Genomic DNA, 26650 nt, shown 5'->3' on the forward strand with positions numbered 1-26650 from the left:
AGGGAGTTACCTCGACGAGATATGAGATCTGGCTCGTCTCCAGCCGTCGCCCTCATCCATTAAAGAAGAAGAAGGAGAGGGGAAAAAGAAAGAAATCGCGCAAATTTGGCGCGGATACAGAAGAAGAAGAAGAAGCAGAAGAAGAAGAAGAAGAAAAAAAGAAAAGTCGACCGCGTTCGGTGCCGAGGTCATCCCCCCCCTCCCCACACGCAGCGAGACAGCAGAACCGAACCGGACGAGTCAGTCAGTCAGTCAGTCGCGCGACGCTTGCAGTTCTCGTGCTCGCGCGCGCGCGCGTCTGTGACTGCTTCACAAGTTGTTTGAACGAGTGCCACGAGCGAGCGAACGGAGCGAGGGAAGGAAGGGAAGGACAGGGAGAGAGAGAGAGAGAGAGAGAGCGAGAGAGCGAGAGAGGAGGATCAAGCTGAGGAAGGAGGGATGGTGGACAATTCAGGCAGCAGTAAGGCACAAATGGTGAGTCCCCTCTGCTTGTTGTTGTTTTCCTCTCTCTGTCTTTCTCTCTCCCGTGCAACTAGCTAACGAAGCTGAGATATAAATTGAAAATAAAATGTTTCGGGGGGAAAATAATAATATATCTCTATATTTAAAAATGCAACGTCGCCCCCAAGAGCGAGGGGTCCCGAGCGCGATGCGTTCACGGCCGGCCGAGAGGGAGAGCGCTAGCGTAATGTTAACGTGTTTTGAAATAGGGGAAAGGAAATATATATTTAAAAAAAAAAAAAAAAAAACTTCAAGAAGGAGTTGATCATGTTGATTGTGTTATTTTGTTGTGTCGCTTAATGGACAATATATGATTCTCATGACATAACTTTTCACCCCCAGGAAAACTCTTAAGGTTGTTTGGTCAAATTGTTTGTTTTTGCGGTATGTTGTAATTTAACGTAACAGCACGTATTTTTGAGGATGCGGCAGCTAGTTTAACGCCGAAACGTTTCCCCCCTCTTTTGCAATGGTTTATTTTTCTCAAACTTGAATTTCCTGTCACAATAGGCTGTTATGGTGTATTAATTATTTTTTTTTTTTTTTTTTTTTTTTTTTGCTACGTTAATTTACTGTGCAGTTTTCTCTACCTCGCGCGTAAACTAATGAGGAACCGCTACCGAAGATGATTTCCGTGAAATACTTTTCTCCCTTTTCCCGTCTGAAGATTTATTAAACACGTTTCATGTTTATTTCTGACAAGCTATCGAGTCACTACTTTGAAAGAACTAACGTAAAGACTTTAAAGTACGCACATGCTCTTAGTGTAAAGGCTGTAATTTCCTTCGGTTTCCGCAGTCATGTGCTGCTATAATGTTTAATTGCGACCCCTTTGTCTGCCTTTTTTTCATTAAAATGTTAGCTTTACTTTGACCTTTTCTTCCCTAAAGGTCTTCCCTTCCTGCTTTGTTAAAGGCCCGTTTTTACACACTGCTGGTACATTGTTTTGTCAAGTGTTAATTTTCCTGCTTCCTTTGTCTCTGCTTCTACACACGGTTGGTCATAAAAGTTTAAGAAATAAGATGCAAATGCGAAGTGCCCAAGGGATAAGTCACGTTTTCCATCGTCATCTTGGTAAACATAGCCCAGATTTCCACCTGAGATGATGAGGATTTTCTAACTTTGTAAAACACCTAGCTTTCACCTGGTTCAAACATTGACTAAAGCAACATGGAACACTTAGTTCTATGTTGCTTTATAGTTACAAGTTAACAGGGTTGTCATCAAAATAATGCATGTTTATTTTTGTACCTGTTTCTTTGTGGGTTTTTTTGTTGTTTTTTTAAGTTTATTATTATCTTCTATTATTTCATGCTGGGACATGTGCCTTACACATGTCTAATTTCATCCCTGTATAATATGATTAAGAAGTAATTAGATTCCGTGTATGGTAGTTTATCTTTGGCTCCCTTCTTGCTTCCTCCCACAGCCCAGCATGTCTCAGGAGCCTGGTGTGGCCTTTCCTCAGAGTACCTCCACAGGGGGAATGAAGCTGGAAGCAGTAATGGAGCAGCTCCAGCGCCAGCAGCAGGCCCGACTCGAAATGGAGCGCAAGGAGAGGAAACTGCGAGAGGCCCATATCATGTACGCCCAGCAGGTTGCAGCCCAGCAGGCCATCCTGGCTGCTGCCAGGGCTTCTGGGGCCAGCTTTGTCGGCAAAGGCCTGCCTGGGGGGATCCCAGGCATTGGGCTGCCTCCCAGGATGTCCAATCAGAGCAGCGTGGACTCGGAACGAGAGGACGACGAGGACAGAGGCCGAGATTCTGGGGACGACGACGACGACAATGAGATGATGGAAGGGGATGAGGGCAGCGACGACGACGAGGGCAGCGCGAGTGGCCTGGAGTTCCTCCGCAAGCAGACCCTCGCTTTGCAGCAGAGTGCCTCCCGCATCCCAGCCCGTCCATTTGTCGGTTACTCCGCGTCTGCTCCCCAACGGGCCGCGTCTCCTCCTATCAGAGTGAAACAGGAACCAGATGAGGGCATGTCTCCTGCGGGCCCCCACTCTGCTACCTCTCCCAACGGACAAGCTGACTGGGGCTTCGACGATCACTTCAGACAGGTTAGAACTTTTTTGCTCTTAAAATGACACATTTCTGAATTTGAACTCTAAGCATTCTGTCTCGTGTGTACAAGTAAGCTTTGTACAATACTTTTAGTGCATCCATCTCACAACTCTAAGTTTACTTGTCTTTTAAATTGAGTTAGACATCGCTAAGCCACGTCATTAAAATGTTTGATTCGTCTTAAGCCTAAAGCTTTCCGTTGTTCCCCACTCCACCGTAGAGTGTTCAATTTGATGTGTCATTGCACCCCCTGTTGTGAGAGCCCCCTTAATCGTGACTGTGGGACAAACCTTTTCCAGCAGTGTCTTTTGTGAGACACTTGAAATCTCTTTGGACGGCTGACAACCGATTGGCTTTTGTGGCTAAAATCCTTCTAAGTGACTCCTGGCAGAGTGCCAGCTTGGAGCGCAACATGTTCACACTCACTTGCGCTTGCAGTCTGTGTGTGTGCGTGTGCGTGTTCTCTGTCCCTCTTGGCACTTCACTCAGCCTTGGGTTTGGCTCCGATCCAGATAGCAGAGTCAGGACTGCTGCTGTAAAGCTGTGGGTGGTTGGCCGGGTCAGCGTGAGGATTTTGGGTGGGTGGTAAGGTTTGATGTAGTACACAGTAGCAGCCCCTCACACCCCCTTCCAAGAGTTTCGGCTGTGTGCCAAGCGTACTTTCCCTTGAAGGTAAATATTGCCTCAGCACAGTGTTACACAGCACTGGAATGCCAAATGGGAGCCAAGCCGAACTACATGTGGTTTAGCATCATCACTTGAAACGTAGCATGCTGAGGAGAGCTCAGATGCCCGTAGGTGATATAAAAAGCCGCGGTTGCACAAGAGTGAGCAGTGTCAGAAGACCTATCGGTGCTCGATTGGTGGGCTGAGGGTGTTTGACTCTCATGTGTCTGGATTTTATTACACTCTATTTCAAGGCAAATATCTTTGGATGGTGCTCAGCTGGACCGCATTTCCAAATCTAGAGAAGGGAGTATGTGGGAGGTGCTAGTAGTAGTAGTAGTTGTAGTAGTTGTAGCAGTTGTGGTTTATCAGCAGGAGCTGCCACATTCACCAGGATCTGACAGTTCTGAATACGGATACGTGTTTTGACTCTTTTGCAGTTTTTGTTTTTTCAGTGTCCAAAAGGGTGCTCTTAGCGCTCGCTCGGGAATGTTTCCAGGCTTTGCGGTTAAAACACAAGATCACAGCAGCAAAGTTGTAGCTGACCATTGCTCTATCTGTGTCCTGGTGTCTTTTATTAGGAGGGGGTGGGCCAGGCCTGGGGGTTGGGGGAGGTATTATGGGACGAGAATTGGTCTGGCCCTTTTTTTGTTTCCTCCCTTTTATCTTTCCTGTCATTATGTCAGCTCTGCAGTATTTAATGACGGCTCATCTCTTCAGGCAGTTTCAGGTTGCATCGCTGTTGGGGGAGGGGATGCGGTGGCAGCAGAAGGACTGTTTTTTTCTTTCTTTTTATGTCTCATTGTCGTCAAGAGGCAAAAAAAAGCAAAAAAACAAGTCGGGCAGATGCCTTAAATACTGAGCTCTTTAATAATGTGAGGAGCACAGTCATTAGACTCCCAATGCGGTGACGGTCAGAAGGTGGAGCATCCTGTCGTGAGACAGAAGTGTACAGAAGACCATTTACATGAGGCTTCACATTTCATGGGGCTAGTCGCATTCGGTGGAGGCCCTTCGGAATGGCCACAGCGGAACGTAGCCAAAGCTGAGAGTTTCCACACAAACACACAGGATGTCCCTCTGCCTTTACTAAGCAGCAGTACTACCCCCCCCCCCCCCCCCCCAAAAAAAAAGAAGCATTAAATCATCTCCCCTCGTAGCCCTGTCTGGGTGCTTTCAGTGGACACGACTAGGGAGGACCTTCAGCCAGTGTTTCCGTGTCAGTGACGTATGTGTCGCGACCTCGGCTCTATCCTAAAAAGCAGAGTAAATAATTGTCTAAAGAGAGGCTGGACAAAGGCGTCGCGTGGAGGGACAGAGAAAGAGGGCCGATGCAGGTGGCCGGCCTCAGCACGTTGGCCCCCAGAGCAGCGGGACAGAGGCTGCGTGATCCTTCTAATCCCCTCCGCCCCCCACCCCCTTACATACACACACGCCTTAGGACCCTCCACTCCTCTATGATAAGCCCTTTGCGATTAATGAAGTATTAATCATGTCAGCAAAATGTAAACCGTGTTTGCAACTGTGTTTGTGGCGAGATTGGCCGAATGTGGCCGAGGGTAATTATTTGCTCTGCGCCCGTGGACGGCGGAAGAGCACTGGCTTTTGTTTTACGGGCTTAAGTTGTACGCGGTGTTTGTTCCTGTGCTACTCCGCCTTCAGACGGCCGAGACAAAGTGGAGGCGGTGAGCAGACATTTGCATGGCTCTAATCACAGACCCGCAGAGATGACAGAGTGACAGGATCCAGTGGTATTGCCCCAACAAGACTTCACAATTACTGCGACTTACTGGCACTTTGAAATTTGAATTTAAAAAAAACAAACAAACAAACAGAAAAACATGGCAATATAACACAGAAGCTAAAGATATGTAGAGTGTAGCAACACATGTTTTACCTGAGACTGCAGAATTGGAACAAAAATCTGCTGTTGTTGCTCGTAGGTGGCATATTCAAATGCTTCTGTCATTTGGATTGCTGGGTTTTGTTTCCTTCCTCTGTGCTGCCAAGTGCTGTCAGTGTATTGGAAGGTGTCTTCAAAGTTAGTTGCAGCTCCTGTGTCAGGCCAAATGTTGAAAGTTAATCACCTAGGACACGATTAGATTCAAAATAAAACATTTCTGATTGTGTTTTCTAAACATTAAAGTCCTTTTTGCAAACCATCTTTCCATTTTGCAGCTTTTTACCCGCAGTTCGTGAACGGTGCAGCTTCAGGCTGCGTAAGTGGAACGAATGTTCGAAGCACCGAGTCAGAACCTCTCCGAGATGTTCTTTCATCTTCAGCCTAAATGGTTGCGTAGGAGTAGTGGCTTTGTTTGCAATGTTGCACCAAGTTGACAGATTGCTGGGTACATTTTAATTATTTCTAATTGGTGCTGTTGTTGTATTCTGTACATTTGCTAGGTAATGCATTTAGTGGACAGAATTACAAGAGGCTCAATAATTAACCTCATTCTGCCTGATTGGATTAGGCATCTGCCATTGGTTCAGAGCGGATATATTTTAATTTAAAGAAAATAAAATGCAGTAAAGAATTAGTCTTATGACTGGAGCGATATGGTTGGCAAAGACGGGCCAGACTATGCTAACTGGGCATATGTTAGCGCTGAGCCCTGCCATTACTTGCCACCCTTAAGCCCGTCTTTGGCAGCTCAGGAATTGAGGCTTATCTGTTGAGCCAGTGCTGTTGCATAATTTAGCTGTCGCCCCAGAAACACATCAGCCAGGAAGTGGGCAACAGCACGGCTGCAGCGCAGAGATCAATAACGATTGTGTGTGAGCTCTTAGCGGGAGAAGGCTTGGTTGTGTTTATGGTTCATTTATGATAAATGAGGAGGACATTGTTTTTAGCAAATGGACCCCTGGTTTTTATTTTGGCAGTAAAATAAAACTGTGCTGTCACATTAGACAGATCAATTGTTGTGTTTGTAAGATGGCTAATTGAAAAAAAAAAAACGCATTGTATATAGGAAGAAGGTGGTTGCAAAATAGTTAGCACAGCTAGTGGCTAGTTAGCAGTGTCCCCTGACGTTTATTGTTACAAAATAATGTTGATCAAATCACACAATCTAATTATAACAATAACAGGAACAATACATTTTAAAATGAGTCGAGAATGTAGTTGTGTCAGCCCTGGTAATTGCTCTAGAAAATGTAATGTATTTTCAGCATCTTATGTGCTCACATGCCATAACTGTCATTCAGTTTTAAATGGTCTACTCTACTTAGTCTTATTCCGTTTACTGGACTTCCTGTTTTGCTGATGCAATAAGGCTGAAATTACCATCTGACCCCCGTTTGCACAAACTGCCTGCAAATGGAGGTCATTTGAATAATGAAGAAATAATGAAGAAGGCTGGGCTCCATCTAAACATCTAGTTCCTAATTCTCCTGATGGTTCTTAGTGATGATGGCTCATTTGCTCAACAAGGCAACATTGGTGCTGTACGTTAAAGGGTTTATTCGTTTGAGGAACTCGGGGAAAAAACAAATTACATTGGGACAAATGTATCCCTATATCACCAGCCACACTTTCTACAAATATAAATTACCTTCTGTCACTGAACTCGAAGCTGTTAGAAAAAGCCATCAAAGATGTTAAGTAAATTTCAAAACTATGGTCAATTTTGATGAGAAATTACAAACACAGGGAGACTAAGTGAAAAACACAAAGATCTCTTAGATTGGAATGGCCTGTCTTTAAAATGAGATTACCATTGGCAGCGCTGATGAATGGCCTGGAAACAAAAACTGTAAAATTCTTTGCCACTTCGGAATTGCATTGACACAAAGCCGGCGTTGCCACCTAAAAACCCTAAAGACTGAAAAAAACCGCGATCCAGGATGGTAACATTTGAAAACGGCGCCTTGTTTGGCGGTGACCCCCGCGTCACAACCTCAGCCGTTTGGGAGACGGTAGACGACCGCGGATAGCAACAACTACGGTGGAAATGGATTTCTGTTACGTCCTAACAAAAGTTGACCGGCCTGAAATCTTCTTATTCTCCTCCACCACAACAAGCAGCTAACAAAAGTGGACACCTATTTATTTATTCATTTCTGGAAACGCTCACTGGGATATTAAGCCAGAGAACCATAACCAAATGGTCAGTGCAGTTTGACAGTCACAACTCCCGCTCAACCTTGTGGAGCTTTGAGGCTTTGTATCCTGAACTCGGAAGTAGAAGTTCAGCTTTGTCGTTTGTCCTCGCCGCCTTTGTTGTGCTACATCAGCGAGCTACTGCACTACTTCCGTAAATACATTGCGCTCCAAGCCGTCGTCGTCGTCGTCGTCGTCTTCCGCCTTCAGGAAGTATGCTCACAGCGCCACACAAGGCCTTGCTTAAGTACTGCAGTGTTTACAATGGTTTTCAGCGGCTTTGGCTAAACACAGTTTTGTATAAGTGGTTCTGGAAACTGTCGGGTCTTTGTTGTTTTGTTTTTTGAAACGACTACGTGTAAACGGGGCCTAAATGGTTACCCTCGTTTCCAGTTTTTGCCCCTTTGCCACAACACTGAGACATACCCGGATTTGGTAAGTTTGGCAACATACTGTTTAATGCATACAGTCTTATTCACTTGTTTAGTTATTTATTTATTTATTTACACCTTTATTGACATCAAAACAGTTTAGTTCAAAAAAGGAAATCAGTATTTTCCCATTAGTACGTTTACCGAAAAAAAACTAGCAGTGCCTATTCCTGTCGCCAGTCTTATAATCCGTTTCAACCTAACACTGCTGGTGGACGTGATTTGACTTTCATATCAACGTGAACATCAACACAACTGTTACTTATTATCCGCCTATCGGGACTTTTCAGTGTGAGTGGAATATCATTCACATCGCGTCACGAAAGTGTGAAAGATTTATTATTGCGGTGTGCGTGGCATAATTGCTCTGCCGCGGACCAAGTTTCATTTTGTGCTGACCAGCTTTTAACAGCCAAGTGCGGACGATCACCCCCTGCCCAGAAATAGAGGTATTGAATTTAGTAGGGAGAGGAAGGTGGGAGAGCGAGAGAGAGCGAGAGAGAGCGAGAGAAGGGGGGCGGGAAAAGAAGGGTTAGTGGTCTGGCTCAAAACACTACACTGCCCCACCCAGAGGAAACATTCCAGACGGAATTAAAGAGTTAACTCTTCAAACAGTGAGCATTCCCACCAGGGGCTCCCAACAAGAGACGGGGTTTTGATGGGGGTGGGTGGGTGCATGTCCGTGTCGTACCCGGGCCTCTGATTGGTGATCTTTCAATTCATTTCACTCAGTGTCACAGGGGCTGTAAAAAGGAAAAGCCAAAGGGCCTGAATGGGAGGAGCTGAATAGGTGGGCCCGCCGGTGCAAGTAGAAACACTTTTTTTTTGTTTGTTTGTTTGTTTGCGTCCCAAAGGGCACATCTGCTGCTCGCAGACGGGGAGGAAGGTTCTCGCGGCAGGTCGGGTCCTGTCACCTCGGCCACTGTGCTGCCTGGTCAAACGCGGTGCTAATTGGAAGTGTCAAGTCCGTCACGATGAGTTTGAAGTCCACTCACAGTTCAGTGGAGTGATGAGGTGCCTTCTTTTCATACAATGTCTGTCATCCCATGGCTTAGAGTATTGTTACAGTACCTGGAATATTATACTATTGTGTATTATTTAAAACACGCGTCAATTGTTGGTTGGTAGTCATCCACACAATTGTGTTTTTACCCAATTTGTCTTGCCAGCCTTCAACAGACCAAAAAGCAAACCAGACTTCTCATTTGGCCATAAAATTTCAGTGGATTCATGAACCTGTTCCCCCAATCCGGCCTGTCGGGTTACTCTTGCCTGTGTTCTTTTTGTGCACCATTGCAGTACGCCCCACACCACATGCTTTAGTTTATCACAACCGGTAAGTGTAATTCCCTTTCAGGCCACATGTGTGCAAGTTTCCCCCTGTCAGGATTTCTTTTTGCCTCAGTTTCACGATGTTTGTGTTCTTGTTGACTTTGTGAACCTTTTCAATTGGAGCTTTTGTCCCTCGTGTGCTTCAACTCGCAATCCCACTTCGCATGCACTAATGGGGGGGGTGGGGGGGGTGAGCGCAAGGAGTCTGTTGTACTTCTCCTGGCGGACCTTCTGCAGTTTTACGTGGCAAGTAGAACCTCAGGAGCACAAGGCTTCCGCGCCTTTTGTGTTTCAGGTGGCTCCCTTTTCAGCTGAAGTAATCACTCAGCGGCCTCATGCAAATCACTCCGCGGCCGTCGTCCCCCTTTTATGCGCATCGATGCTGACGGAGATGCCACTCGTCTCCATTTAATTGAATTGAAAGGCAAAAAAAAAAAAAAAAAATCTCGCATTTGAATGCAAATGGTGCATGTCCATTAGAGTTGTCACACTTTTTTTTTTTCCCCCAAATTGACCCTGGAGGATTGACTTCCTTGCCTCTAATGGAAACTGAGCTACTGACGCTTGCTGTAATTTGATCAGTTGGCGGTGAAACCACAAGCCCCTCTCCCCACACCGTAGCCGCTTCCATTCGTTCTTTGGCAGCCCCTCCCACTCTGCGTATCTCAACACCTGCTCTTTAATGAAGGCAAACAGAGAGAGAGAGAGAGAGGGAGAGAGAGAGAGAGGAATAGTCAAATGAAACAAAGACATCCACGGAACCCTTTGGCAGCTGCAGGAAATAGACCCAAGGTCATATGACACTGTTGAGCAAAGTCTCCTTGAGTTTTATATAGGCTGGCTGCATACAGTATAGTAATATATAGACAACGCATGTGTATAGACTACTGTTGACGCTGTGCATTGCAGTGACCCCTGCAAAGCATGCGAGGTCCTGCTGTCCTTGTGCCATTCATTCCCTCTTCCATGCTCGGCCCTGCAGCGCAGATATTCCCATGGTCGCACTTTTAAGCTTCTTCTGTGCCAGATGAAAATATGATGTCTTTAAGAACAATTTAAAAAAAACTAAAATGGGAAAAATGTTTCATGGTTTGAATTCTGTATTGCATTTCTGAACTGTCATTTACATGCGTGCTGAGCAAGAGCCAGCAGTTACTGCTTGGTGAGGTAGTTGTTCAGTTGTTGAACTGTAAAGCTGTCTTCCAGCAGACTTGAATCGTGGCGCCAGCGCTTGTGTTCTTTTTCTTTTTTCCATTTCTAAGCAACCTTTCAAAAGTTCTCTTTTGATTTGGTTAACCTTTAAAAAAAAAAAAAAAAAAAAAAATGCACACACTGCTGCAACCACGCATCCTCCCTTTGCAGATGCTTTTTGATTTGCCGTGAAAGTTTCAAAACTGACAGGCTCATTTTCACTCTCTGGCCGCAGTATCCTTCCTCCGCATCCCAATCAGACTCAGATTGGTTGATTCCTGACCTCCACTCGGCCACTTGGGTTTGAGGTCCTGGCGCCAAAGCTGGATGGCAGAGGTAGCCTCATAGGCCCTGTTTGCACTTGGTCATTTCATGCGTTTTTTGCTGATCAGATTACGATAAACGCATGAAATGACCAAGTGCAAACAGTCCAAATCCGTTTTGACATCCGATCACCAAAACCACCTCGGGAGGTGGTTTTGGTGATCGCAACGCATAAAAACGCATTTGTCACGGACGTGCGAACAGAATGCGACTTCAGTCCACATTAAGGACCGCCTACTCCACTCACCTCTCCCGTGTACGTACTTGGTCGGCGCCCCAACTTCCGCCGTCGTCATTATAACGTTACAAACAAGAAGCAAAAACAACAAATTTTTGTTAGACTCGTTTATTAGCATGCTAATAAATTTCATTCCGGATTAGCGTATTTTGTCAGCGGAGCAGCGGTCGCAGTTTCCCCACATATGAGATTAAATGTGCGACGTTGCATCCGAAAATTTGCCAGCCACTGTTGATCCGAAAAAGAAGTCGTCACCACTCTGTCCCACCAGTCGTTACTCCTCGTTCGGATCCATACGAGCTGCAGCAGAATTAAAACGAGTGACTTGATATAGTCCGCAAACAGGAAGTTGATTCTTATTCGCTGTCATGTAAAACTCGCCGTGGTTTTGCGCTTTACTGCCCCCAGTCGTTAAAAACGGAAATGACGCATGTTGCATTTGCATAGGTTTGGCAGGGGGGGTGTGTGATGCGATCACAAATGGCACGCTCGAGACGCATGTTAATGGCTAAGTGCGAACAGATGCTGCGAGATCCGTTCTCGTGATCCAATCACCCAAAACAGTTACAAGTGACCAAGTGAAAACAGGGCCATAGTCCTCAGTTGAAACGGGTTGCTACAGTCATCTGATCTATGATCGCTCCATTTTGACTCACCCCTGCTGGTCCTTTCCCACTTTTCTTCAAAAGTTCAGCTTGGACTTTGTCTTCAGGGTTTGTCTGAGAGGGCTTGCTGACCTCTTCACGGGCTTTGCAGCCTCGATGTAACGCCACAACGCTGATCAGCTCATTTCATTCTGACATTGAGCCATTGAAGAAGGTGTGACATGCCTCTGTGGCTTATAGGCTGATCAAATTAACCGGATCAGGTCATGTGCTTTTGACCAGTGGCAGTTTACGAATTTCCCAATCATTTTTTGGGATCCCAGTGGATGGACTGTGGATTAGCCAATTTTGATCATTTTAGCAGTTTTAGCCTGCCAATCGATCGTGAGATCTGCCCCCGAAATTAATCTTCATGAAAACCCTCTTTGTTTTCAACCAATGTTCACATAAAACCATTTGAAGCAACATGTTAAGCAAAGGTGCAATGCTACAGTCCTTGCTGGAAGCATAGCTCCAGCCCTGTTGCATTAGTTGCTATTCACTCACTTCATCTTTATTTATTTCTTTACCAGCGCAGCTGCCCGAGTTCAAATGCTCTCTTTCTCAAGCATTAGGCTGGAAACTCTCAACCTCAGCAGTGTGTCATTTCTTTTAACTGCAGAAGAATGCGTGCTGGAACCACAACTGCGAATGTGACAGTTGGGAAGACAACAGGTGCGGCGGTTTATAAGAAACCCTCCATTTTCTGTGTCATTGTTGTGCCGTTGGCAGGTGATAAATCATATTAATGTTAAAATGGTAACATGAGTCCACATGCGCTTTACCATGACTCACGTAACAGCATTGGTTTTTTTTAAACCAGGACATTTAATGGTTTTCTTGTTCCAGAAAAAGATGATAGATCCCTTTACATATCAGGTTCACGCTAGGGATGTTAACAATTAATCCATTGTCCATTAATGTTGATTAGGAATCGATTGAATTAGTTGCAATTAATTGAAAACATTTTTATTTTATTTTTTACAGTTTTTTGTTAAATTGCATTGTATATACCTGTATACCTAGAACAAGGTACTTTTAAACAACTTTAAAAGTAGGAAAAGAAAAAAGAAGGAAAAAAAGAGTTGAAATGTGACCCATTACAAGTCAACTTAAAGTCGGAGGAGAAATATTTAGGGTGTTTTTTCTGTTCTCTATTGTAAAAATTGGCCACATTGGACCCTCAACATTATTTTAGGGTTAAATAATGTGTTCCTTACGCATTTTTCATTGTGAAATTTAGGTTGTCAGGAAAAATCGCGGCTTGTCAATTAATCGTTAGTCGATCGATGGGGTCAATCAACTAACGATTAATGAATGAATCGATAATTTGCAACCCCAGCTCAGACTGAAATAGAAAATTCACTTAATTATGCGGCGCCGTCTGGCGTGCATTCCGCAAAGTGTTAGCAGCTAATTGTCGGCTGTGATATATCATGGCCCTGCTCCTGGTAGAAGGCGGCCGGCAGTAAGGAGGTGCGGAGGCGCGGAGTGAGAGTTGTCTATTGTTAGTGACTTTCTTGGCTGTCTTCTTACGCTGCTTTGGCTGAGCTCCAGGCTGTTGTCAGGGGCCTGCGGGCGCTAACTGGGCCACTGTGTCAAGGCCCTTGGGTAAACACAGCAGCTGACAGGAAGCTTCTGCGGAGCCTCGCTGCCAGCAGAAGGAGGTTCGGGAGGCTTTCCTCTTTCGCTGCGTGTCCGCTCCCACCAGTCTGCCCCGTCACCGCGCCGTCTGCCAAATCTTCCGTCGTTCGTAGTAGCGCGTGGCTGCTGTGCGTGCGTGTGTGTGTGTGTGTGTGTGTGTGCCAAGTTTTCAAATATAAGCCAAGTGTAATGGCACGCTTGTAAGGGGGAGCAACAGAGGAAGGAAGGAAAATAAAGCTCTTGGCTGCCAACCAGGAAATGACACATTACGCTAAGAGCTATGTGTTCACAGCTCAGCTTCCAGCATTTACATTCTCCACTCGGAGAGTTGAGCATTCCCTAATCACAGCCCTCTTCCAAGAATCCCACAGTGAGCAGCGTGCCCGGCAAGCCCACCAGCTACAAACCTTGTTGTACTAGAGCACACACAGCTCCATACATGGCAGCCAACCTCATTTCAATTGCTATGACCAAAGTCGTGTTTGTGACATAGTGATTGATTTACGCAGTATAATAGGAAGCGCAGACACACCAAAGATGTTTATTTTTTATTTATTAATTTATTTTGCCCGGGGTTTTGACTCGTGTCTGCTGCACAGTGTCTGGTTTGGGAATTGTTAAACATTTCTTATATATCTAATGTGTTGGAATTTCCAACTGCTCCCAAAGACAATAAGATTCTAAAGGTTTTATTTATGTAAAATATGAAGTTTTGTGCAACCAACATTACAGCTCTTGTCATAACAGACCGTTTCTGCTTTTCTAATCATCTTTTGTTTTAATATGCACAACACACACTTTCTAAATATGTAAAAAATAAATAAATAAATAAACTGTTTGATTTTTGCAAGATTATTTTTATTTACCTTTCCTAATGTTTTGCATTCACGTGCTGAACTGAACTGTAAAGTCTGGAGTCACATGTGAACAAAAATCAAACGAGAAAATAACATGTGTCTCTGAACTCAAGCTGATCTGGTTAATAGTCAAACATATAGCGAATGGTACTATGGACCATGTCTGCTATGGTCAATAATTTCAAAAGCCATGTGAGTAAATCATTAAAGAGCAGCACAGAAAATTGAATTATTAACAAGGTGGACTACAGTGGATGTGGGCAAGCGAGCCAGCAATATGCTTTAGCTCAAACACGCTTGAATCTTTTCTTCATTGCTTTGTACCCATGAAACCTGAATTGCCTGATGTTCATTTTAAGCTTGTATTTTTTTTTATACTTAATACGATGTTACTGCCTACCCTTTGTCGAACGGGAGCGAGGCTGTCTCTCTACATCTTCAAGCTTTATTTGTATTTCAGTTGTCTTCTCTCTGGCAAATAAACTAAATTGGACCGAGGCTCAATAATGTTTGTGGCCGATTTGGGATGTCCCAACCCCCAGTGGAGCCAGCCTTGATTAGCCAGCCATCTGGTCAAACAAAGACATCTCAGGTTTTCCTGCCCTAAATAAATGTGATTAGAAAACCTGAAGTTTGCCTGGCTGAGAGGAAATGAAATCAAATTGTTTGTTCAAAAAAAAAAAAAAAAAAACGTTGGGGCAACTACATATCAAATGTTCCTTCCTAGGTTGGAGACATTTTGAAAACACCGCAGAATGGTTGAATTTAAAGTTGGTGCATTGCACACATTTGCTCCGTCTGTTTCTGTGTTATCTATTCAATGGTTGGTATCCCAATGCACCGGCAACCCAGTTTTTATACACAGGATATCTTATCTTATTACACACTTTGACATCTGTTTATGGGCTCAGCAGCAGCGCCATAGGCAAGTATGAGGAAACATACAAGTGGCCTCTGTACATTAAATTCAGAAAGTCTGTCCGGACGAATCGCGCTGTAATTATTGACCTGCCAATTGTTTTTCAATCTAACGTGAGTTTACATTGAACTTAATAATTTATAGACTTTAACCTGATCTGTTTGCGAGCCTGGTTACTAAGGTCAAATAAAAGCTCCACATGGTATTCCATATAAAAAGGAATGATTAACCAATGTGTGCAACATCGACTGTCAGGAATGCTTCCAATCAAAAATCTCATTCAGAAACGCTAACTGCCGATGTGTCTCGCTGTTGCCAAAGAATTTACTGCCGAGAGAGAGAGGCAGCGCAACGCGGCGTGCCGCAAGCAGGCCTCCATCAAACAAGGATTGCACAATAAAAGGTAAACAAGTTATACAATGTGCAGTTAGATATGAAAGGTTGCCCCTCTCTTGAGAATATGCAATGCCTCAGAGTTTGTGCAATCGTTCTGCAATTTTAAACGCCGCTCAGTGGCTCGGCTAATTATGCACTATTATCTGCTGCTGTAGTGGTGGTGGTGGTGCAAGCATCCACCTTTCATTGCTATTGCCAAGGCAGGGAAATATAAACACTCGGCACTGTGCTCAAACGGTGGCACATCAATCGCGAAATCAGTTATCGCGAAAAACGCCTTTCAAACTGTTTCACATAATCGGTGAAGTTTTCAACCAGGGGCGTTGGGAGACGTTCTCTTTGTAATGGTTGCATAATGGTTTCATAACTGGCGCGAGCACTTCTCAACACAGGGCTCAACGTTTACCACATCAGCCAAGATCCTTGCGAGTGTTTGCTCCCGCTTGTGTCTCGTCAGTGTCTGGCAGAGATGTATTTTTTTTTTAATTTGATCTTTTTTTATTTTTTTTTTTCGTCCTCTGGAGAAGAGCTCCAGATGTGTGACGGGCTGCATTATCCCAGTGTGGGTTCCCAGGGGGCTACTGGCCTGTCAAAGGTGGAATGCCCCTGCACACTTAACGCAAGCTGAGAGGAAACAGATACCTCTGGCTCTGGACGAAGAAATCGCTCCCTATCGATCGGGCTATACAAAAAGCCGTGAATTGCGCTTATGGTTTGAACATTTGATACTGCAGTTTGAGAGAGATTGTCATAACACCAGACTCTCGTGTTGAGGGAACTGTAACTAGAAGGATTTCCTGCCTTTCGCTCTCTGCCTGAGACGCCGTCCTCCAAACAAAGAGCCCGTTTCAGCCGTTTTTGCTGATTGTGTCCCTTCATTTCTTCTGTAACTAGACGTGATGTGTCCCCGTCGTAGCGAAAGGCTTTTGTTGATTGTGTGTATGTATCAGTTTTCCGGCGGTGTCGGCATAATGAGAACGTCTATGAAGGCCTATCAGGTCTGTGCGATGTCTCTCCAGCTGCCATTAACATGGAGGTGAAGTGGATGCTTGCTCTTTGAAAGACGTGAGATATGCAAGGTATTTTTAGCTAAAGCTTTTAACGCAGCAGAATCAGCTAATAGCTGCTTTGACCTGAATGCGGCCGTATAGCTTCTGCGCTCAGGCAATAGAATAGGACAGAATAGAACGTCCTCTGTTGTCATTATACAGTGAAACAGTCTGATTTTTTTTTTTTTTTCAGTTAGCTGTCTTTCTAGTATTTGTTTTGTAATATAAATACCAAGCTTGTTTGAGAACACTTCTATATGCACACTAAATACTCCGTAGAGCAAAACTAATACATTTTAAATGGTGTTAGTGATGTTAATCATTCTCTTCGTACATACAGCGTTTTCCCCCGAAAAAACAAAAAACCAACAGAATTGCAATTTCCTGTGGGGCCCAAGCATTCTGGGAAAGGGTTAACTCATGAAGTACTGTATGCAGTGGCACAGATGTGATTCACTTAAGTGTTTGCTCTGCCTGTGAAAGGGTCTTTGAACCAATGAGTGTGAACTTCTGGCCACACCAGCCTATAAACGTTGCATTGTGTGAGGCAGCGAAAGGGGCCAGCTAGTGTAATGGGGGATGGGGCCCCTGCCTGTGGAATGTGGTGTCTTGGTGAAAGGGCTGGAGCTGAACAAATGCAGTCAGTTTATTTGGCAAACCAGACTTGCTGGTCACCAACAGACAAGTTTACCCAGGAACTGAGAAGGAGGGGGAAAAAAAAGAAAGAAATGCAAATCCACCCCCTTTTCTCTCAGACGCAGCTCTTTGTCTTTGGCTGAAGTGAGTTTCTGGTGGAAAACAAAAAAACCGCGTCGATCCGTCTGCTCATTTTTTTCTTCTCTCTGTCTGTGTTTTCCTCCTGTCTTTCTACCTGTGCCCCCTCCCCCCCCTTCTCTTTTTCCTCTGTTTGTCTTTTTCATCTTTGTAATTGGGGTGATTAATGGTGGGAGGGGGTGGTCTCGCCTGCAGGCCTGTTTTTCCGCTGGCCTTTTTTTTTTTTTTTTTAGCGCCGCTAAGGACGGTGCAGGTAGCAACAAGTCCTCCCCCCTGGACGTTTATCTCTCCCCCCTCACCCCCTCCTGCCACTTTGTCTAGTCCCTCAAAAGCACGAAATCTCTCCCAGCTACAAACATGACCGGACATCGGAGCAGGCAGGCAGGCAGGCAGGCAGGCGGGCGCCCCGCGGCCATGTTCCCCGCTGCCGTCTAACTCCTCTGCGGGCTTTTATTTGCCTCCTTAACGAGAGCAGAGAATCTGATAAAGCGAGGAGGCACCGCACCATATGTTTCCTCGCGGTGAGATTTACTTCCCTTTGCCGTACTTGGAATGACGATTAGCCAGAGCCTTTGTTGACGGTAGCGTATGGCTGGCTCACCATGAGATCCTTTACAGTAGTTAGCAGATAAAGAACGCCATCCGCTCAGCCCACTTTGCAACACCCTCGGCCCCTCCCTGCGGCCAGGGACTTTAAATGATTCCCGGTGTCCTGCTGTGGGATCGAGGCCTCAATTATTTGATTTGGATTAGGCGTCGCCGCCCCCCCACAATGCTCGTTTTTACAGGCATGCTGAGAGGAAACAGATTCCCTTTCTGCATTTCGAGCATGAATGCGACTTCACAGATGGACTTAATCCAGGAATGAGAGCTTACGTTCCCCAGTAGTATTTATTGGCTTTAATCACAGACCTTCTGGCTTCTTTATGCTTTAAAAAAAAACAAAAAAACAAACACAACAACTGCAGTACAAGTAGGTCTGGATTTGGGAGGAAAAATACCAGCTTGCTTGCAGCCCCAGTCAAGAGATCTTTGTGTATTTTTAACCTAAACAGTAAAACTAAGAAAGCTAAACTAAGAAGCATGCGTTTCTGACCGCTCGCCATTTATCACTATTGTTGGCCACAGTCCAGATTTCTGCTGCGAGTGGGACTTGATTGTGATTAAATTGCTGCCGCTGTGTCTGTTTAAAAGATTTTCCGCGCTGAACTGTTTTGACAGGCAGCAATTTGGCCGAAAAAGATTAGTGCGGGAATGAGATGTTAAAAGTACCTGTGGGATGAGAAGGAGGCGCCCTTGTTATTGTGAGGTCCTGTTACTGGTTTACAGGAATGTAGGTGAATTTCACAAGCGCCGCCCCCTCTCCGCCACCATTTTGCCCGATCTCGCACTGAGATCACAGGGAGATTTTGTTACTGTTGATTTAGTGCCTGGGTTGCCATAGCAATTTTCTCTGTATGTCCACACATTTTGTTATAAATGAGGGGGCCGGGGGAGTGTCAGTTGACACAGTTTTTAAGAGTGTGTTTAACAGATAACTTCTTTCTGATGGCGATTCACCATAGAAACCTCCCCTCGATTTGGTCAGAGTTAGGGTGCCTGCCTGGTGGTACGGAGTTAGGTCACCCTGGAAACTGTGATCCACTTCCAATCTCAGCTTCCCTGGGCATGGCGCTGGATGACTGAGGATGATGAGTATTGACGCGAGCTGCGAGATTGCGTCCGGAGGGGGCGGGGGACTTCCCTATGTTTGCACATCCAGGGCTATTGATTTGCACCTCCTGTTCAATGACTATGGCCCAGGGGACTCGGTCTGCGGCGTGGGTCTGTGTTGGGTGGGGATGCAGGGACACAGAAAGTCACGACAGTATCTCAGCGAAGGAAGACAGGGGTTAAGGGCATGGCTCAGGGCCAGCAGAGCTTTAATATGGCAGATACGTCTGCCCGTCTTCATTAGGCATCGTTGAGGAGCCGGGATCTCGCTGTCGGCCTGCCGTCGACCGTGCTCATCTATCTTCATTCGCCATTTTTCTGCCGCCTTGCTTAATCTGGTATGGAAATGAGTTGCGCGACAAAAGCGGGCTCGGGGTTGGCTGACGGTTCCTCCAGGTGGCTGCTAGCATTTTTTAAGAGACTCTGAGTCCGAGTGACACAAAATGTAGATTTCCCCGCGGAACTGCGTCAGGGGCCGGCGAGCTAAAATTCCTCCCCGAGAAGTTGGAGCAAATGACATAATGCTTTTTTATTAAGAACCATGCTCTTCATCTAATGAGGGCTCCACACTCAAATTGGTGAAGTGCTGTCAACATTCTGCGCAATCAATGCCATCCATCCCCCACTCTCCAAGCAGCAGCCATTAACCCTTCTAGTTCCAGCATGCCTGGCCTCACTAAAATGGTGGCTCTATGTCAGACTTCTTCCATAGATTTACCTCACAGCTTTGGACTCGCCTTGCACAGTCTTTGACAGAGAAATGGGCCAGGAATGGCAACTAGTGGCACACACTAGGCTTGTCCGCGCTCATTGACGGCCATTTCATGTGTGCTCTCGTCAAATGGATTTACTCGCTTTTCTTTTTTTTTCTTCTTTTTTTTTTTGATTTTAGGTTTTCAAAAACACACAGCAGATTTCTTAAAAGTTAAGCTTATCTTATGCTTTATTGTAGGTTTTGACCATTGAGTATGAATATATAATGACGGTTGTTCTGTATGAGGAAAGAAAAATCTTCTTTTGTGAAACATTTTTTTTTTCAAATGTGGAAATTGGGAGCTATATTTCGTGTCCAAAGGCTGTGGTTTTTGTTGCACCTGTTTAATTTGCTTTGGGGATGTACGTACAAAGCCCCTTTTGAAAGCAAATCCAGCTGGCGAAAGGTACGCGAGTATAGCTTATAGATTCTTCACACGGAAAGGAAGAATAGTCTTGTGTTTGGCTAAAGTTTCTTTTGACGCACGCCCATACTCCATGACTGATCACACATGCATGCGAACAAGCTCTGGCATGCGTCTATAGTCCATATGGATCTATTTGTAAGAACGTTCCACCCCCTTGTCATCTCATCCAATCAGAAAATGGCAGCGATCAATACAAACACAAATGTCCAATCAACTAAGAGATATATTGAAGGTTTTTTTGTTTTTGTTTTGTTTTTTTTACCCAGAGAAATGATGGAACTTAGCTTATGGCAATGTCTGCTTTGCATATTTTAGCCAGATTCCACTGTTGTCAGGATGAACAGTGAGATCTGTGTTTTGCTTCAGGGCCAAATTAGTTTTTACCTCCTGGTAAACCCTGTTCACAAGCCAAGATGAGAATCTTGTGCGTCTCACAATTGAATTTGATCCTATTCAGATTCTTGATAGGAACACAGTGTGATTCATAGTCGATTCACAATTCAAAAATCGACACAGTGCACAGTGTGTTAATAATTAGTCAAATTATATCATCATAACAAAACACGGTTTGTATAACGTTGGTTGAAAGCCATCGCAACTGATTCCAATGATGCAAACAAAACCATTACTGCTAAGACAAAAAGGTAACGTTTATTCATGCTTAGGCTCTACAAAAAATAATGTTCTTACATTAGTAAAGGGCGCGCGGAGAGACGGAAATGTTGATATATATTGATTCTTGAAGTTTATGAATTGATATAGAATAGCAGAGGATAAGAATCGCGATTCTTTCATGGATCAATTTTTCACCTCTCACCCCTGTTCTGAAGTCCCTCCTACCTCCTTTACCACATTACACTACTGTCTTTATCCAGGTCATGTTATAGAAACATAGTCTAAACTAATCTAATACCAATATTTTTAGTCCCTGTCATTCACAGCCACCGATCTTAGTGGCTTTGCATCACACAGCTCTGCTGCGTTTGGCCTTTTGCAGCTTGTGAAATGTGGGACTTGTCGCTGTAGAAAATCTCACAGCAGGTCAAGGGGGATTAAAGTTGCATCTAATCTTTGCTTGCGCGCTATTCTGGCAAATACATTTTCCAGGTAATAGATACTTACTTGTACTTAAGGGAATTATTTCTAACGTGGAGCATGTGTCTACCAAATATAAAGAAAAAAAAATGCCCCAGAACTTTTCTTAGACACAAGATCATCTCCCACCTGACTGGCTAAAGGTCCCGATTGTGCACTGCAGTCATCAACCTTATTCTTGTCCGTGATTTGGCATTACGCCAGTCTGCCATGTATGGCCATAATGTGATTAGGCCACCCACTGCCTGGCCGGTAAACCCGCTAACAGCATGACAGAGACGTGCCGAGGCAACATGGGCTGCTTAAATGTTTAAGGGTTTCGGTTTATTTCACACACACACGCCAACATTTGCAGTCAACTCACAAAATACATTGATTTCATTTCAATGAACTGGTTCTGAGTGGCTCTACATTTACAACACGTGCTATGAATGTTTAGTTTGGAATCTTTATTTCAAAAAGAAAAAAAACAAAAAAAAAACAAGGCAGGCGAGCCTTGCGTAGCCCTGTTATAAATGTCAGCAAGGCCTGGGAATTTGGACGTGTCTGGGTGGAGCTCTGGGTGTGATTAAGGGGCTGAGGTGACTGATCATAAGGAGTGGTCCTAAAACCATCCGTATCCACTCCAACTTGACAAAAAAAACACCATAGTGTTAACATTCCTCAGCTGACCAAGGTCCCAATTCATGAGCCAACATGTCTATTCATGGTTAACTGCCTTCACGTTCAATTACTGTGCTAAAACCAGGTAGAGCAGTCGACGTGCTCTCAATAGGCACTGCTGAACGCTTTTAATTTATGTTTTGACAAGTGACGGGAGATCACAAAGCACAAAGCACCGTATTAAAACAACAGCAAACTAGGAACAGGTCTCACTAAGAAAATACCTTCCCACTTCATACTTACGTGAAGAGAATTTATTTTTCTATTTACTCAACCAAGTGAAGCACGCGCATGAAAGAAATTAAAATTGCTTGGCAATGTTTTTGTGTTTTCAAAAACAAGAAACTGTTTTAGGCATTATTAATGTCCTCTGCCGAGACTGCTTTGTGTCTAAATGATTCAAGCCCTGAATATCTTTACCATCGATGAAGTTGATATCACAGGTGCCGTGGCGTAAAACGGGTGTGAAAAGTTATGTATTCCAACGTAAATGTCCGTCTGCCTCTGATGTCCGTTACTGCAGAGAAATTTCCTTCCTCTGAAAAATTCAATTTCTTTGGCCCCCCATGTCACTGGAAGTGACTGCACCGAGAAGAAAAGCAGATTTGCCTCGGATCTGTGCAACGTCACTGGTAATTTTATTTGAAGATGAAATGGGCCACTTCTGCTCTTGTGTCACAAGCAGTTTAAAAATAAATTGGAGGCGGAGGAGAGGATGGAGCAGAAAGCCAAAGGCTGACAGTAGTGTTCTGTCACTTCAGACCTTTGTTCTGGGTTGATGTCAGGAACACCTTGACCCCATTGCTCACATAATGCAGTATCCCTTGGGGAGGTGCGCAAGCATGCCTGCCTTCTTTGTAAGCATATTTCACTTAAGCTTACCAAACTAAGGACGGTTCATCAGCAGCTCTTGTCGCCGTAGTGTTCCCATTGCGCTTTATTAGCAATTTTAATAAGGACATTACATTAAACGAAATCTGTGTTGTAAACATCAGTTGATAATTAAACTCAATCAAGTGATTCAACAAATGCTAAAGGGAACATCTCAAGGTTAAGGGAGATAAGAGATGGACCTCTTCAATTATTTCTTCTGATTTTGCCAAACAGCCAAACGCTAGTGGTCTGTGTGTGTGAGTATAGTTGCTGGTTTGGCTACAAACGCTGAGGTATTTGTTTTGCCTCAGGCGCGCGGAGTGTGTAATAATTGAAAGCATCCAGCCAACAAAAAGTTCAGAACACAAAGTTTTATGTGCGCAATAAGAGCATGTGAGAGGACGGTTGCACTCTAAATTATCTGCTGTTATAATCATTTATAATGGTTAAAGGTTAACAGAGGTGATCAAATTGTGTGCAAAGGTCTTGCAGTTTTTCCAATGTACTCAAGTTTATATTCCCCATAATCGTGATGTCGTAATCGCTTGGATTCGGCACAGATAATGTAAACTAACAGCAAGTCGAATGGTGCACGCTGTGCGTTAAAGTGACATTTGACAAATTGACATTCAATATTTGCAGATATTTTTTTGATAATTAAGTTTTGACTTACTTTACTATTCAAGTGTAGCTCTTACAGGCAACAAGTTGACTCTTTGTTTTTGTCGGTTTCCCTTCAGCTTAAATTATTTGCACTATTATAGGAGCTGCTGTAAAGCTTTAACCTTTTCTCCGATACGGTTGGCTTCCATCACGGTCGACCCAATCTTAGCCAGCTTGTTTAGCTCCCACCTCAGTATTATTCACAAATCTTTTGGGTCAGAAAACCTTTATTTTCTTGCATCATTATAAGCAGACGAAACCCTTTTTTCAGACGTCCGACAGTTATCCTAAAGACGGTCCGGGCATTTGGAGCGTAAACATTCAACTTTACACCCAAAACTCGTGGGTTTGCAAGTTGTTGGCTGACGAGTATTTGTTTAGGGAGCATGAATGTTGACAAGTGTAACACGTACAGAGAGTTAGAGGGTGAAAATTACTTGCTCTCAGGGGCCTTGACAACCTTTGCCCTGCCAGCTCTCATTTCAGGCCTTGTAATTGCCACTGACCAATGGGCTCCCGTTTGAAACTAGACCCTGGGCTGCAGCTATTAACGTCCCCCCTCCAAACGGATCTTGTTTTGATTCCTGATGCTTTTATAGGTTTTGTCTTTAAGAGACATTCCTGCTCGGCACATACCGTGCACCCCTTTCTGCCCCTATTTTCCTTCCTTCCCGTCTTGTGGGGCCATTTCCCCCCTCCTCCTCCTTGCATTCACAAACACACGCACACACACACACACACACACACACACACACACACACACAACCATGACCACCTTAAGCACATGTGTGTATGTGTGTGTTTTAGTGGCTACTGACCAGCCTCCCCTCCCTTGGCCCCTCCTGACAGTCAGCTACACTCCATGAACTTGGCCACCCGTCACAGCTGCGTTAAGATTGAAGGATGGGGGGCCCTTGTATCCAGCTGGGTCGGAAGACATGGGTGGGGGCAGGGAAGGCCCAGATGCAGATGGTTTAGGTCAAATGGAGATGTTTGAGGATGAAGGGGGAAGGGGACACAGCAGCTCAGAGGCACAATAATTCCAGAGGTTACTCCTCCCGCCCCTGGAAAAATGCGCTCTTGGAGTTTGAGTATCGGTTAGTTTTCCTGTGTTTGTGTGTGGAGGTTTTTTTTTTCCAGTTGTGGGAATTGACTGAAAGACTGCGTTCATGTCTTTCCACCTTTGTCCAGTATCGTTTCCACGTGACTTTCCTTCTCTTTACCCCCACGTTCTCTGTCTCTGTTCGCATAAGAACAGAAAAGTATCATCATCATTTCCACGTTACTTTTGAAACACTCACTAGCTGCCTTTCCATTACCCCTAGAATTGCGCAAAACCTAAACACCACAATAAAAAGCTGGTCATGGAAACACCTAAACTTCAAAAAACCTCTCATATGGCTACAAGGTGTTGACGCTCTCATGAGGTGGTTTTTCTGACGTATCCATATGGAGGTATATCGCAATAGTGTCATGGAAACACTTTTTTCGCGTTTACGCGTCACCGGACGTGACGCACGGGGGCGGGGGGGGTTAGTTCACTTCAAGTGTAATGGCGCGTTATGTTTGGACGGAGGGGGAGACGGAATATTTTTTACAAGTCCTCAAAGAGAAAATTATAACAACCGTTCTTGACGACAAGCAAACGTAAACAAACAAACGCAAATGCAAATGTAATTCTCGTGAATCTCGCGGGACGAGATTTTGCAAGAATTACGGGTTATGCGCTTCACACCATTCAATGGAAACACCTGCAAATCGCAATTGTACTCTGTTGAAATTTTAGAAATATCGCGTTCATTTTGCGAAAAACTGTTAACAGAAACGCAGCTAGTGGTAGTAAAATGTAAACATGACATCTGACGTCACCATTTTTATGTTTCCTGACCTTGTGTGTGCCACTTTTCTCCTCTCTTGTAGAATGGTAGCGCCAGCTGGGCTGATGAGGCCGACAGTAGCAGAGGAAGAGGAGAAGCCTCCCGAGACTTTGCTAAGGTGAGCTTTTGGAGACAACATCAACTGCACTGTGATGCGAGTGAAATGATGGGAAAATGGTCCGACGGTTAAGAGAAATGGAATAGTCAACTTACTCTACCTTCCCTTCTTCAAGCTCTGCATTCAAAAATGTAGAGAACTTACACAGAAGCACTCCTTTATTGACTACTGTGATTGTTCCTCAGTGGGTAGCAAACTGGGAAATATTGTCTTTGATCAAACATGTTTTTCTTCACAGCTGTATGAACTGGATAATGACCCAAAAAGGAAGGAGTTTTTGGACGACCTCTTTACCTTCATGCAGAAAAGAGGTTTGAGAATTTTTCTGGCTACACATTTTTATCCACCCACACTGAACCTCATGACACATAACCTTTTTTTATTTATTTATTTTTTTGAAACATTCCATAAGGGATACTATTGCGTTATATTGTAAATATCAGATCCACCATGTTTGATTTTTATTTTGAAATTCCATTTTCACTGTTGGCAAGAGATTCGCTGGGAATTCCTTATGAATGATTCCTCGCTTTTATGTCTAAAACACACAAAAAAGTGGAGATTTATGCAACTGTCCAAGCTTTCCAAAACCAATTAGGCTGAATCCGTTTTGCGCTTCTTCCAGCGCGGTTGTCAAGTATGTCATGTCGCTAATCAACTCGAAAAACATGGTGTAACTCTCACTGGCTAAGAAATCCTTTCCTCTTAATTCCACTCTGGGAGTAAAGGCCTTAAGAGGTCAGCAGGTGAGGTCGGCCTCTGTTGATCCTATAGTTCTGTTGTATGAGAGCCAAGAGGATCTGCCAAGTGGCCTCTGCTTGGCCAGCAGCCAGAAAGCTATGCTGCCTTGACACCTCCTGTAAGACCTCTCTGACCAGGGCAGCTAATGCACTTAGGCTTTTATCAGACAAATCTGTTGCCAAACTAGTTACATGGCTTGAGCAATACCACCCAAGGTGAATCGCAATGTTATTACAGCGGCACATACTTTCACTGTATGTTTTGGCAGGCAATGATGAGCGACGTCGGCCCTTGTGTGTACGTGGGCTTCATTCTTCATTATGTTCTGTCACTGGCAGCGATGCCTGATATAATATGTGCGTAATTGCGTAAATCGCACGCCGCTTGTTTTGTCACACCGTGATTGATGACAACAGCGGAAGGATTTGCGTTGATGGGTCGCTGCGCACCAGCACGAACGTGCGCGTCTGCGTGAGAATATGTCAGCGGACACCAGGGCAGCCGTTTGTGAGTGTCTGAACTGGTTTGAGCATTGGAGGCCTTGTTTGGAGAGTGATGAATTAAGGCGCGTCAGAGGGAGGGAGGGAGGAACAGG

General features: G+C 44.6%; 1 protein-coding gene and 1 long non-coding RNA gene across 2 annotated transcripts in view; one reads left to right on the forward strand and one right to left on the reverse strand.

Moving 5' to 3' along the window:
* Positions 1-26650, forward strand: part of LOC142892418 (AT-rich interactive domain-containing protein 3B-like) — a 48830-nt gene continuing 22180 nt past the window's right edge. Inside the window, exons 1-4 of the mRNA XM_076032626.1 lie at positions 1-474; positions 1931-2563; positions 25240-25314; positions 25553-25625. Coding sequence (XP_075888741.1) covers positions 439-474; positions 1931-2563; positions 25240-25314; positions 25553-25625 — 817 coding nt within the window. The 5' untranslated portion in view covers positions 1-438. The remainder of the gene's footprint in view (positions 475-1930; positions 2564-25239; positions 25315-25552; positions 25626-26650) is intronic.
* Positions 3776-7823, reverse strand: LOC142893239 (uncharacterized). Its single transcript, XR_012927680.1, has 2 exons — positions 7376-7823; positions 3776-7191 (listed from the first exon to the last, which is right to left on the reverse strand). It is a non-coding gene; the product is annotated as an uncharacterized LOC142893239 (long non-coding RNA).

Source organism: Nelusetta ayraudi, unplaced genomic scaffold (assembly GCF_046127955.1).
Source record: "Nelusetta ayraudi isolate G7.1 ecotype Tasmania unplaced genomic scaffold, CSIRO-AGI_Nayr_v1 ptg000002l, whole genome shotgun sequence".
In the NCBI taxonomy this organism is placed as follows: domain Eukaryota; kingdom Metazoa; phylum Chordata; class Actinopteri; order Tetraodontiformes; family Monacanthidae; genus Nelusetta; species Nelusetta ayraudi.